The sequence below is a fragment of the Anser brachyrhynchus genome (assembly GCF_964034855.1).
Source record: "Anser brachyrhynchus genome assembly, chromosome: 18".
Classification (NCBI taxonomy): Eukaryota; Metazoa; Chordata; class Aves; order Anseriformes; family Anatidae; genus Anser; species Anser brachyrhynchus.
In genome coordinates, this window is record NC_137711.1 from 7,001,526 (window position 1) to 7,015,130 (window position 13,605).

At 58.6% G+C, this 13,605-nt stretch overlaps 1 protein-coding gene across 3 annotated transcripts; it reads right to left on the reverse strand.

The window, feature by feature from the left end:
* Nucleotides 1–1,934: 1,934 nt before the first annotated feature.
* On the reverse strand, nt 1,935–11,924 carry FDXR (ferredoxin reductase). Of its 3 annotated transcripts, none has more exons than XM_080560757.1 (12): nt 11,801–11,924; nt 10,435–10,532; nt 9,366–9,461; nt 7,868–7,990; nt 7,206–7,319; nt 6,615–6,716; nt 5,453–5,560; nt 5,141–5,225; nt 4,325–4,518; nt 3,900–4,071; nt 3,275–3,448; nt 1,935–2,575 (listed from the first exon to the last, which is right to left on the reverse strand). In XM_080560757.1, the coding sequence occupies exons 1-12, from the start codon at nt 11,907–11,909 to the stop codon at nt 2,445–2,447; spliced, it is 1,506 nt and encodes a 501-aa protein (XP_080416883.1). In that variant the 5' UTR covers nt 11,910–11,924; the 3' UTR covers nt 1,935–2,444. The 3 variants fall into 3 exon arrangements, with proteins under 3 accessions (XP_080416883.1, XP_080416884.1, XP_080416885.1); XM_080560758.1 differs by lacking the exon at nt 11,801–11,924 and adding an exon at nt 10,982–11,108; XM_080560759.1 differs by lacking the exon at nt 7,868–7,990.
* Nucleotides 11,925–13,605: the final 1,681 nt, after the last annotated feature.

Here is a 13,605-nt window from a genome sequence, read left to right on the forward strand (position 1 = left end):
GCCCACAGCCCGCCCCGGGCGGAGCAGAATTAGCCCACACAGCTCTGCGGGCTGGGGAAACTGAGGCAGGGTGGTGCAAAGAAGAGCTGGAGGGTGCAAAGCCCCGACTGCGGAGCACCCCCTCCGTGCAGCCAAAGCACCCCACAGCGCCAGGCTCTGCTCTGTCCCCAGCCCTTGGGGACAAGTGTGGCACAGGGAGCCTGGCAGGGTGCCCAGGCTGCTCAGAGCCGGACGCAGACGGCCGGGTCACCCCTGGGGTGCGGGTCCCCCACCTTGGGTCCTTTTCGCTCCCCGTTCCCGGCCTCCCAGCGCCACCTAACGACACGGCCACGGGGACAGGGACCTTCGCGGGGAAGCCGGAGGCATCCAGGTCCCTGGAGAGGGGCAGGGAGCACCCGCCAGGGATGGGGAGGTGGCGGGATGGGGAGCTGGGGCATGGGCACACAGGCAGCAGAGAAAGGGGGAGCTGAAGGTGTTGAATAAGGATTTACAGAACCATAATGATCCTTCTTCTGGCCGTTGGGCTCAGATCTCCATCCCTGCCCTTCGCTGACCTTGATCAACCCATGGCTTTCCTGCAGCCCAGTATAAATCCCAGGGCATTGCCCGAGTTTAGGATCGAGCAAGGACATCAGGCTCGGCAAAGAAAGGCACACACCCTTTAATCTGTCGTCACAGCCCCAAAACAACCCTGAAGCATCACCTGCTTGTGAACAGCCCTTTGCCGTGCTCGGAGCAAGCACCGTGACCTGCAGCAGGGCTACAAAAGCAACTTGACATCAACATTCAAGGCCGTGAGGAAGAAAACCCTGGGGAAGAGCCAGCCCAGCACTTCCTGGGGCTTTGAGGCAGCCAAAACCCCTTCAGCTCCACGCTCCTGCTCTCCCAACCCCGTTTCCGAAGCGCTTATTTCTCCGGACCCAGAGCTGATGTAATCTGCTCGAGCTCGGCATTAGGACGGCATCAGCCCTGAGACATAACCAGAGCCACATCACACCAGCAGCTGTTCGACAAAAGCTTTATTGCTCGTTTGCATACGAGCTCCCAGCACCACATTTCCTGAGTTTCTTAATGAGCTTGCAAATGAGGTTTAAATAGAAAAGGAAGGAGAAAAAAAAAAAAAAAGCCACTGATTTTCCTTGCTAGGCTGGGACCTAGGCGGGCATACAGCGCCAGGGGTAGGAACTCACCCCCAGCGAGAGCTTGGAGGTGATCACAGCTGAGCGTGGAGCTGAGACAAAACCCTGCTGGGCTCCCTGGCTTGATTTCCCCCCTGCCTCCATCGCCGTGTTTCTGAAGCACAGCCCCAAGCCACAGCCACTGTCACTACTGACATAGGTCAGAGACAGGAGCGGTTCCAGGCTCGCAGGGCTTGGAGGCGATGGCAGCAGGTCAGGGACAGCGGCAGCGTGGGTGGCAGGATGGCGAGGGGAGGGGGCCACGCTGACCTGGCCCCTGCCTGGCAGATAAAGAGGGGATTATGGCTCACGGCTTGTAATCTGGCTTAAAACCTGACACCGTCACCACAGTCAATTTGGGCTAAAAGAAGCATTTAATAAGCTCCGAGACATACTAGCAAAAAAAAAAAAATCCAAATAAAGAACCAAAAACCGCACCAAGCACCAGTGAATGAAGTGCAAGGAGCGAGGCACCGCTCGCACAGTTGGCAGGTACCAGCACACACTTCTCTCGTGATCCGGAACAAGACAATTACACGCTTGTTATCCCGCTCCGCCGGGGTTTAATCGTGGGAGGCAGAAAGGGAATTAATGCCCGTGTCTGTTTGTTTGGAGCTCCCAACAGGCCGGCAGCAAACAGTCCCTCCCCGCGCGAGGGGAGCTGGCTTGCCTTGGGACATGCGGGAGCGGAGCCGCGGCACTCGGCTGGTTGCTCCCGAGAGGAAGGCAGTCGCAGACAAAGAAGGCAGACTCAAGTGGCAGGTCCGACTTGGCTTCCTTGGAAAGGTTTATTTAAAAACAATTATTATTAGAAATAGCCTGCTCAGGCACGAGTGACAAGGCAGCGACCCCGTTTGGCTTGAGACTTAAAGGGGAGGCAGCGAGACACGAAGAAGTTTCTCTGTTATTTGCCATGGGGAAAGCATCTGGCCAAGGCTCCTGCCGCACGCACCCCTTCCCTCACCTGCCCAGGGCGATTCCCTGCCGCTGGAAGGAGCACGAATCAGCACAGGACCCAGTACAGGAATCGCTGCCAGGCTGCGGAGGTGCGGGGCCAGCCTACAGCCTCGGCTGTTTTGAGTCACTTCAGGACCGCAGAGTTCATTGTTACTGGAGAGCCTCAAGTGTCACCATCTGGGCTCACCCCCAGACCAGCCACCAGCCCCCCGGCACAAACCCTGTGCCCCCAGATCCTGCCCAGAACCCGCTGGGATCACCCCAGGATGGTACCGGGCAGACCAGTGCTGTGTTCCCATCCCTGCTGCTTTAGTGACCGATCAGCTGCAGCATCTCCTGAGGATCCACTATCTTCTCCCGGGGTTTGCCAGCAGCTTTTCCTCTTGCCACTTCAGCAGCGTCTATCTTCTCCCAGTCCGAGAAGGAAACAGGACGGACCCCTGGGGTGATGGCGAGAGACAGGAGGGAGAAGTCAACCAAGTGAAAACAAGCGCAGCCTCACCTCCCCGCTAGCAGGGAGCGACGTGCAAGCAGACCCTGCCCCTTTCCGACACGGCGTCAGACTTTGGCAGCGCACAGGAATAATAATTCCTAGCACCATGAGGAGAGAGATTGCGGGTTCCAGTCAAATCTGATTAGTCAGACCTTTGCAAGCCGTAACAACGGCGAGCGCAGCACCACCTTAGGGGACAAAACACTTGCAGTTCCCTGTTCAAACTCAGACAGTGAAGAGGTAAACACACACTTTAATTGAATGCTTTTAAACACAAGCAGCAGCAAATGAGTCTCTTGGGCATTTTAATCTTTTCCCCAATTTGCCTGGAAGGATTGCTAGGAAAACCATTCAAGAGCAATAGCTCGCTGTCTGTGCCACTGACAGTGACGTTTTACCCAAGGTCCGTGCTGCTTTTAATGGCCTTTCCCAGAAAGCAGTCGTTAACCTTAGCAATGACACTGATTTTGAGAAAAGTCAGGTCCTGCTCTCCCCGCGCTTCGGAGCAGTGGAACAGCAGCACAACACATTTCCTTGGTTTGCTCCCAAAAGGAGCACGTGGGACTCAGTGCCCCACGACACACGGATTTGCCTGCACCATGCCTTGTGCCAGCTGCTACAGATGCTCATGCATGTCCTCACTCACCTCGGCTGCGCAGGATGCTCCCCACAGCCCCAAAGCCTTCTCTGGAGACAGACACATCCAGCATGCCTCCCCGGAGATCCTCCAGCACAGACTGGGCAGTGTCAAAGCTGTCATTCATGGTGGTGATGATCACGCCTGTGGGTCCTCTCTTCACCCACCCGCTGCAGTACAGACCTGCGTGGGCACACAGCAGCCAGGCTCAGTCCTGCACGTGGCCACGACCCTCGTGGAGGCAGGTTCCTGCTTTGGATGTCACAGCAAGCTGCGGGCAGTGGAAGAATCCACTCTGCTTTGGGGACAGAGCCCTTTGATGGTGCTGTCAGGAATTTGCGTGCCTCCAGACCAGCACTGAGCAGCCAAACGGGCTGTGTCACTTCAGTAACAAGGCTCCAAGGCCCAATAAAACAAACACGTCCTTCAGCGCTGTCTGCTGAAAACTAGATGTCCCTAATGCTAGCTGAGATTGGGACAGCTCTTAAAATCTGACAGAGCCGGCTGATTTCCCCAGTTCCTCTGCGCAGTGGAGGTGTGTGCCTTGTGTTCGTGCCCATGGCAAGCAGAGCTTCCCACCCCAATGGCCCCAAAGCTCAACGCACACCCCAGAGGTGTCCCTGCAGATACAGACCTGGGGCACCTTCCACTCTGCCCATGCTGTTGGGAATAATGCCTCGCTGCATGTCGAAGGGCACTGCTGGGTCCAGGGGCAGGCTCCGGTAGCCGATGCTGCTGAGCACCAGCCCGCACTCCAGCTCCTCCACGTCTCCGGTGGGGATGGCTTTGGCAGACTCACCTGAGCCCTGAGAGAGAGAAGAGGCTGCTAATTTCTACCCTTAATCCCCAGGGTACTAAAGGCCCTTCTGCAGCACCAGCGTGGAACGAGCTCCCTTTAGAAAGGGAAAGGCTCTCGGTGGTGGGCCTGGCAGGCTCTCGGGGAAGCTATCAGCCTCTCCACGATGTCAGAGGACACAAAGCCATCTTATAGATAACTGCCAGCAGCCACAGGGGATGCAATAGCGTCCTGCCCCATCCCCAGCCTTGCTAGGGTCATACCTCCAGGCGGGTCAGGGCCATGCGGACTCCCCTTGCCCGCCTCCCGTCGGCGGTGGGCAGCACCTCCTGGGGGCTGCGCTGGAACTTCAGGCCCCACTGCCGGGCGGCTGCTGCCTGCGCTGCCACCTCCCCGGGCTTCTGCAGGGCTGTTTTGATCATCAGCTCCGTCAGGCGCTTCCTGGGCCTGGGGGCATCTAGGAAGAGAGAGAGCTTCAGGGCAGGACCGTCAGCGAAAGCCCCTCAGGATATGGTGTGACATGGAGGCAGTTTTCAGTGCTACGTGAGTGTCCGTTTGGAGTCTGGCATGCAAAAGGGAGTCCAGCGCCTTTGAGATGACAAATGGAGTGACCAGGAGAGCTCCTGAGGTTTGGGACCAGTGGGACACAGGAATCAGAGCCTGCAATTTAGCTGTCCTGTTGGCGCTCGGAGGCAGCAGCCTGTGGAGGACAGCCAGTCTCCAGACACCCCTGAACTCAGTGTTTTCCTTCTAGCTCTGCAAGAAGCTTTTAAATCAGCACCCTTGGGATCTCTCCTGCAAGGCTCTCTCAGCCGTCCCAAACCTCCTGCCTCATCATTCAGACAGCAGTTACATCCCCAAGCAGCAATGCGGCCGCACAGACAGAAACAGGCTGCTCTCTCCTCTTCGTGGCCTCCTGTCACGCTGAGGACAAGCCACACCATGGACGCCCGGCCTTCACACGCCAGGCATTAAGCACGGGGTTTCTCTGATGCACCTTCAGAGCACCTGCAGAACACTCCTGAGTGCTTGTCTGTCAAGGCGAGTCCCTGTCCAGAGGGGCACGACACTTTCCTCACCTTTAACAGCATTTTCAAGGCCTGTGAAGTCGGCAGGGTTCAGGACAGGCTGGGTACCAGGCAGGTTTATCATCTCCCGCAGCTCCTGGGAATTGCAGGCAGGAAGATGCAGGGAGATGTCACCTCCAGCACGGAGGTGCCACCCACCAGCCCCAGGCTGCCTTCCCCAAGCACGTTTGGACCAGGAGGCAGCAAACAGCTGCAGGATCTAGGACACCTAGGTTCACACACCCATGGACAGAGCGCCTCTCCCCACAGGGCAAGGGCAGCCTGGGGTCTGGTGCTGGGAAAATCATCGCCCTCCAGCCTCACCTTGATTGTGAAAGCAACTTGGAGAGGTCCCCTTCTCCCAGCCAGCCACACGCGCTTCACCTTGCTGCAGGCAAGAGCTGCCAAGGAGCAGTCAGTGATGTCTGTCTTCTGCAAGACACGGACACACGACAGGAGTGGGACGAGGGCAGATCTGGAGGGACTGGGGGAAGGCACAGCCTCTGAAGGTGAAAAACATCAGCAGAAAAGCAGGCTGCACATGCAGAGAGCCTAGGCAAGGGCGGAAAACAAGTCATCTTGCCTTTGCACGGAGCTATTTGCACAGCTAGTCCCTCATCAATGAAGGTTCTTTCTGAGGCCATACTGTACTAGAGGTAACAAGCCAACACCTCGTGAGATTGCCCCAGGGAGGTCAGTTGTGGGGCAGACAGGGCAAAGCCTTCCGATGATCTTTATTTTGAGGTTGCCTGCAGATGTTTGGTCCTTTCCCTTCTCAGGATATAGAGGCACTTGGGTGGAACCCACTAGAAACCCACAGCTCAAATTTCTGCCTGCTTGCCCCCAAGAACTGCCACAAGTATTACCGCTGGTTGCCAGACCCTCCAGTTTTATATTTCTTTAATTTAGATGTTAATATCAGAAGTTGTCACACAGCTGTAACCAACCTCACAGCAGCTCTCCAGGAGGGAGAGCCCATGCTGCTGACATTTGGGGCAGCAGCTGCACGGAGCAGCTGGAGCACACCAGTCCCCAGCTGTCTGCAGGGGAGCAGAACAGCGGGAGGGGAGCTCCACCAGCTTGGACCAACACTACAACCAGCGTGCCCAGTGCTACCAGCAGGAGCCAGGCTGCTGTCCTCAGCTACAACAGGGGAAAAAAAATAAAAAAAATGGAGAAGCTTCTAGTCTGGTGATGGAAAAGAGAGTGCTCCTCCTTTTCCTCCCATAAGAAATGAAGGGATAAAGCTAAATTTTTTAGGTACCAGAATAGCCTCGTGGTTTTGTTCATACACTACAGACTGTGGGGCTTTCCCTAGTGAAAGAGCCCAAAGACCAAGAGGGCCCAGAAAGCATACTCTCAGCAGAGGCAGATCTCTCTCCTCTGAGACTTTGCTGAGACCCGTGGAAGCCACCAGCCACCCAGCAGGGAGCAATTTTGGGCCGCCCTCTGCCTTCACAGCACGGAGCACTCCCCCAGGACTCACCCTGAGGAGATCCAGCGGGGAAAGGAGGATGCGGGCGATATCCAGCGCCACATTGCCATGGCCCAGGATCAGCGCCGTCTCACAGCTCAGGTCGGGATTCAGCTACAGGGAGAGAAAGGCCCATCCGTGAGCAAATTCACCTGGCATACAGATTCCACCCCCATGGACCTGCACCTACCACCTCAACTCCCTTCTGTCTCTCTTTCTGCTAACAGAGGTGATGCAGACGGGGTAACTCCGCACCAGCCTCCCCCCAGAGCAGACAAAACCACCCGAGGCACTGCAGTCAATGCCTGTCCCCCAGTTCCTAAACAGCATTCTTATGAGTGGGGAATATTTTGGCAGGCCAGCCAAAAAACTCCCCAGGCCCCCATCTGGCCTGGCCAAAATGTGCTGCCAACGCACGGAGCCAGCTAATCCGCTCTCACTGATGTGCAAATTGTTCACATTTCTACCATCTAAGAAGGATTTAACATGGTTCCTGCTAATCTTCTCCAATTGCAGGCCTTTCAGGACTTAATCTGGAGCTGGATGTCAGCAGTGGGATGCAGGACAGGAAGGAAGGTCAGGGAAACAAAGTGTTGTACTCACATCCCGGTTCTCAGGCAGCCCGTTGTACCAGCCCACGAAGGCTCGGGCTGAGTAAACCCCGGGGAGGTTCTCCCCTGGGATCCCCAGAATCCGGTTGTCTTCAGCACCGTAACTCTAGGAGCAAGCAGACATAGTCAGAGAGGCTGTCACAGGCAGGGTTTGATACCAAAAAACAAATCTCCCCTTCTAGTAATTGCTTCTGCCAGGACACTACACAGCTGCCCACCCTTCCTAAGGGCTTGGAGGGGCTAAACACGGCCCTGGGGCTTCATCCTTCAGGTACCGAGCCCAGAACCAAGCCTGACCTCCTCAGGCCTACGCAGGACATTACAAGCTGAGGCCACACATGGAGACTGATCCATGCCAGGCTGAACCAGGCATGGCAGATGTTGGCCATCACAGGGAAGGGGTTCCTCAAGAGCTGTCCGAGAGGCCTGTACTCGATGCCATGCTCCAGCACATGCTCTGTGCGAGGCTTTGGACAACTCTCAGAGCATTTGAGGGCCACGAAGCTGTCCTAAGGCTGGGCATACCTTGGTAATAAGACACCCAGAAACACCTCGCCCCGGCAAACCCCCTTCCCAAGATCACAGGGGGAATAACCAAACAGCCCTTCCCCACGGCGTATGGAACCAGCCCCACCGTCGGGCGCCCTCACGCACCAGCACCACGGCGTGGTAGGCCTGCCGCAGCTCCCCCACCGTCACGTCCCTGCCCACGGCGACGTTCCCGTAGTAGGCGCAGCGCTCCGAGCGCGCCGTCTGCGTGAACGTGTTGATGACGTTCTGCAGGGACCAAACAGGCAGCACCGCGCTCACACCACGGCCGGGGCCAAGGCCCGCCGCTGACAGGAGGTCCCCGTCCCCCTCCCAGCCTTGAAACGTTTCTCCCCATCTCCGGCTCGGTTATTCTGGGACTCTTATCTATCAACAGCCACAGATAATTCACCGTGAGATAAACACAGACTTGGCACAGTTTCCACAACCCCTGGTGGAAAGGAAGACCCCGTGTTTTGCACCCACCTGGTGCAAGGTATTAAAAAAATGCCTTAAAATTAAAAAAAAAAAAATTAAAACGCCTTAAAATTAAAAAATAATTATAAGATGAAATGCTGGGAGCATTTTAATACCTTCGCCCCTCTGAGTAAAGCCTGCTGGAGGAGAAAGCTCCATCCCCGAGGTGAGGCTCACAAGGGAGCCCAGCTAAACAACCCCCTCCATCCGGGGTGCTGTCTGCCGGACCGCCTCTGCCAGCCTCTCATTTCAAGCCTTCCTGAAACCCACTGCACCAAGAGAAGGGCACAAGGCAGGACAGCACCTGAAGCCTTTTCTCCTAAGAGATTGCAGCTATTCAGCAGAAGGACCCCTGATTTCCCTGCAGGTACAACCTGACCCAGTCTGGTAACAAGATGCATACACCATAATGGGAAAGCTGCCCCAAACCTATATATATATACTCCTTGTCCTTCAGACCAAAGGGAGGCAGGCATTTTGGTCTATCACCAGACGATCTCCAGGGATTAAACGGGGAAACCATCCCAAGATATTGCTGTCTGCATCTCCCACTGCAACCACCTCCACCCCAGCCCAGACACAGCAGCCAGCTCTGCATACAACTCCCACCCGCTGCAAGGCAAAGGGAAAGGGCTGATTTAAAAGAGCTCCTTGGTTTAACTTCTCCCTGCTCGGGTGTGCACCTACAGCCCAACTCCACCACCCCAACAGCGGATCCATGTTCCCAGTCTCCCTCGATGGGTAAGGCCGAGCACAGACAAACCACTTTGCTCCCAGGGTAGGGCAGAGCACGAGAGGAACAGCCTGTGCTGGTGCTGCAGCAGCTGCAGGAGAGCATAAAGCATCCTGGAAGAAGATTATCAGAGCTTTGTTCTTGTTCTGGCCAGTCTGAACAGCACAGGGAGTCTGTCCTGGAGCAGCACTTCCCACCACACGGCCACTGTGTTTCTGACCCGGTGTTCAGAGCCCTGAAGCCAGATGTTCCCTAGGACAGCATGGCCTTGCTGGGCCTCAGCAAGGACAAGGAGATGGTAACATCAAAGGATCCTGCCCAAAGCTAGCCGTGAAGGACACCAACTGCCTGGTCTGCACCCGCCATCATCATCATCTTCAAATGTAGCAGCAAAGGAAGGAAACCAGCACTGACCTTCACTTCGGGGTGGTCTGGAGCCACACCAAACCGCACGAGCCCGAAGGGAACAGGCAGCTTCTCATAGATGTCCACTTGTGCCAGGTCGTGGTGCTACAGGGGAGCAAAACCGCCATGAAAGAACGGGGACGGAAAGGCCCCGTGAGCCCGGCAGCTCGGGAGGGACACACATCGCACCACACGAGGCCCCGTCACGTACAGGGCAGTGCCGTACCTGCTCCTGCCAGCTCAGACCACACGGCGCGGCGCAGGATATGACCCCAGCCATCATCACCTACCTCTTGTGGAGGCCCTGTCCTGTCACCCACCCCACAGCCCCTCTGCCACGCTGACCGGGGGACTAAACAGGGTCCTGGGGGGGTCCCCTGCGCTGACACTGAGCTCAGCACCCTTGGTGCTGGTCACCCACTGGGCTGAGAGCCACTGTGCTGGGTGACCCCAGGGTGGGGCCGGAGCTTCAGACAGATGTTTTGTTGCAAGGGCTCTGTTATCTTGTATTTGGAGCCAGCCTCTTCCCAGAGATTAGGCAGCCCTGAAATTTGTCCCTGAGGCTTAGCGACTGCTATTTTCCAGCACGGAGCAGAGACAATGCGGCATGGTTTAACGGCAGGGTTAAGCTGTCTCTGGTCAGACCTCATTCAGTCGGTGCTTCGGTCTCGTTTCCCACCAGAGACTAGCCACAGCACCAACACCTGCGGCCACCGGGACACGAAGCACCCTTGTGCCCCAGGGGGACGGGGAGGAGCCAGGGAAGCAGGTAGCGGGTCGCTGCTGTTTATTTGATTCCAGAAAAATCACTCAGTCTTAGCTCGCAGCAACCTCTCCACCCCCTGCTCCAGCCCAGATAACCCAGGGACATCACCCCAGCCCTACAGAGGAAGGGGTCAGGATGACTGTGTAGGACCAGCGCTGTTCCAAGGAACCCCCCAGTGACACCACACCTGGCTGGAGCAGGGACAGATGCCCCCAAACCATTCCCCAGACCCCTGTAAGCACCGAGAGGCCTCGCTCAGTGGGCAGGCCCCAGCCCAGCACCACCCTGTGCCCCCAGCCCACACCCTGGTACCTTGAGGAGGTGCTGAGCCGTGTAGAACCCTGCGGGGCCGCTGCCCACCACGCACACCCGGGGGGCCGGGGCACGCGAGGACAGCCACCGGCGGGCACCTGGGGGGGCAAAGGACCGAGGAGACGTGATGGTGGGATCCTGTGTGAGCTGCTAGCCCCTCTGAGACACCCTAAACCCCGCCACCAGCTCCCCCCGAGTCCCCCAGCACCCCCGAAGATCCCCCACCAGCCCCTCTGAGCCCCCCAGCACCCTCCTGAGCCCCCTCAGAACCCCACTGAGCCCTTCAGCACCCCCCTGAGCCCCCCCAGCACCCTGCTGAGCCCCCTCCAGCACCCCTCTGAGCCCCCCCCAGCACCCCATCGAGCCCCTCAGCACCCCCACTAAGCCCCACCAACACCCCCTGAGCCCCTCATCACCCCCCCACCAACCCCCCCGAGCCCCTCAGCACCCCACCGAGCCCCCCCGTCACCCCCCACCAACCCCCCCGAGCCCCCCAGCACCCCCATGAGCCCCCCCCCAGCACCCCTCGGCCCCCCCCAGCACCCACCGAGGCGTGCAGCTCCCCCCACCCCAGCCATGGCCTCCCCGGGGGGCGGCAGGACGCCGCGGGGCGCTCCCCCCAGATATACCCGGCCGCCCCCGGCCCCCCCCCCGGCCGTCCCCCCCCGGTGCCAGCGGGCGGAGCTCCCTCCCGCCCGGGGCCGGCCCCGCGGCTGCCGCCCAGCACCGAGCACCGCACCGGGACCCCCGGACCCAATGCGGGCAGGGGGCGCGGGGCCCTGCTGTAAGACCCCAGGGATGCTCAGCACCGGGACTGGGATCGGGCACTGGAACCGGGATCAGGACCGGGAACGGGGATTGGGATCGGGATTGGGATTGGGGACCAGGACCGGGACCGGGAGCGGGGACCGGGAGCGGGGATCGGGACCTGGATCGGGATTAGGACCGGGATCGCGGACCTGGATCGGTGACCGGGACCGGGATCGAGACCGGGATCGGGATTGGGACCGGGATCGGGAACCGGGACCGGGATCGGGGACTGGGGACCGGGACCGGGATTGGGACCGGGAACGGGAACCGGGATCGGGGACCTGGACCGGGATCGAGACCAGAATCGGGACCTGGATCGGGGACCGGGACCTGGATCGGGGACCGGGACCTGGATCGCGACGGGGACCGGGATCGAGACCAGGATCGGGATTGGGGACCGGGATCGGGAACCGGGACTGGGATCGGGGACCGGGAACTCGATCGGGGACCGGGACCTGGATCGCGGACTCGAATCGGGATCGGGACCGGGATCGCCCCTCCCGACCCCCGCCGCTCCCCCCCGCCCCGTCCCCCCCCCCGTGCCCCCCCCCCTCACCGGCCCCACCGCCCCTCCAGCACGCTCCGCCCGGCCCCATCCCGGCCGCCGCCACCGCCCCTCCTCCCCGCAGCCCAATCAGGAGGCAGAACGGCCCCTCTATTTGCATAACCCCGCCCCCGCGGCCACCCGGAGCAGGAAGCGGGCAGCACCATAGAGAGGCAGGGAGGGAAGGGCCGCGTCGGGGCCGCGCTGGCCAGCGCCCTCTATGGGTGAGTCCTCCACGGTACCCAGGGGAGGTGAGCCCATCAGTGCCTGGGCTTTAATTGCGCTGGGTTAATTAACGCACAGAGTGGTTTATTGTAAAGGGCTCCTGGGGAAAGCGAGCCCAGAAAATGGTCCTTAAGCCATCCTCACGTGCTGCAGCAAGCCAGGAACAACCCGCAGCATTCCCCCAGGGGTGGTGAAGGGGCCGGTGCTGGAGGCTCCCAGCTCCGGTCTCTGTGAGGGGCCCTGTTTTGTCCCTGTTTTATTTGTTTTTAAGTCCCTGTTATTGCATTTCATCCCCCATTACTGCACGTCAGATCTCACACAGGGCACAGCGGCTGGGCAGAGGCAGAACGGGTGCCGGGGGTCAGGCAGGCACCGACGGGGCTTCTCTAAAACCAGTTTGGACTGAGGGGAACTTACAGCCCGAATCTGCTTTTAATAAGTGTGGTAAAACCCCCACGTCTTCTCTCACATGCTCCAGACTCGGTTCCTGGCCATCTGCTTGCAGCGAGGAGCGGCGTTTCCAGCAGCTTTAAGGCCTGTGTTTGCACTAATTCTGAGGCTTGGGAGTGCAACACAGCCCCCAGTGCACTGCCCAGAGAGACAGGGCTGGTGGTGTAATCCCAATATCAGCATTATAACGTCACCCGTAGCAAGGGGAATCACTCAAGGCAGAAATCCGGGGGGCTCTGAGCACAGGTCCCCAGAAATCTCCCTTTTAGGCAGAAGCAATGAGTTTGTTTCACTGACCTCTGCCAAAGCTGCCACCTCTGACAGCAAATAAAGGCATATTTAAAGGTGTATTTCCCAAACAAGTCACCTCCCGCTGGCTGAAGACCCTCAATGTTTGCCACTAGATGACACTGCATTAAACAAGATCCCCCCAAACCCACTGTGCACAGGGCTGGTGATCCCAGAAATGCTTAAAAACATTTTGGTACGCATCTCTTTGCATCAGGGGAGGAGAATGAGCATTTTCTGCCCACCCTGCTCCCTAACAGGGGGGGGGCAAAAAGCTGAAGGTCCGCTTGATGCCAAAATGACCCAATCTGGACCAAAAGCACCACTTGTAGGCACTCACCCTGAGTTATTTTGGCACACGCAGCAGAGCCTGGCTCTGCCCCCCTGAGCCCTGCCACCCCCAGGGCCTCCCTCCCGCAGACATCACAAAATGCATGCTCTGGGATTTTTGCCCTTTGGATGTTTCACAATGTTCTGGATCAATAAAACCGCACAGGAGAGGACACGGTGACCCCAGCACCAGCATAGGGGCTGCTCCACGGTGCCAGCATCCCCCGGGAAATCCTATCTGTGCCCCACAGGAGCGAATCCAGGGACAGGTTAGTGAAACCCAGGGTTGGTGCCACCTCTTGTGCTGGTCCCAGTTTGACCAGTTGCCTTCTCTGCTTCACTCACCCCCATCCCCCATTGGGATGAACTTTGTTATTGGGCTTGCAGGGTCGAGATAACAAAACCGCCTGGGGAAAGGCAGTGCCAGCATCCTCCCCCCTGGCAGCGGCCCAGCAGGATGAGTCCAGCCCCGGCTGAATGGGAACATCTCCCAGGCTCGTGCAGGCTGGAAATCTGCCTGTCAT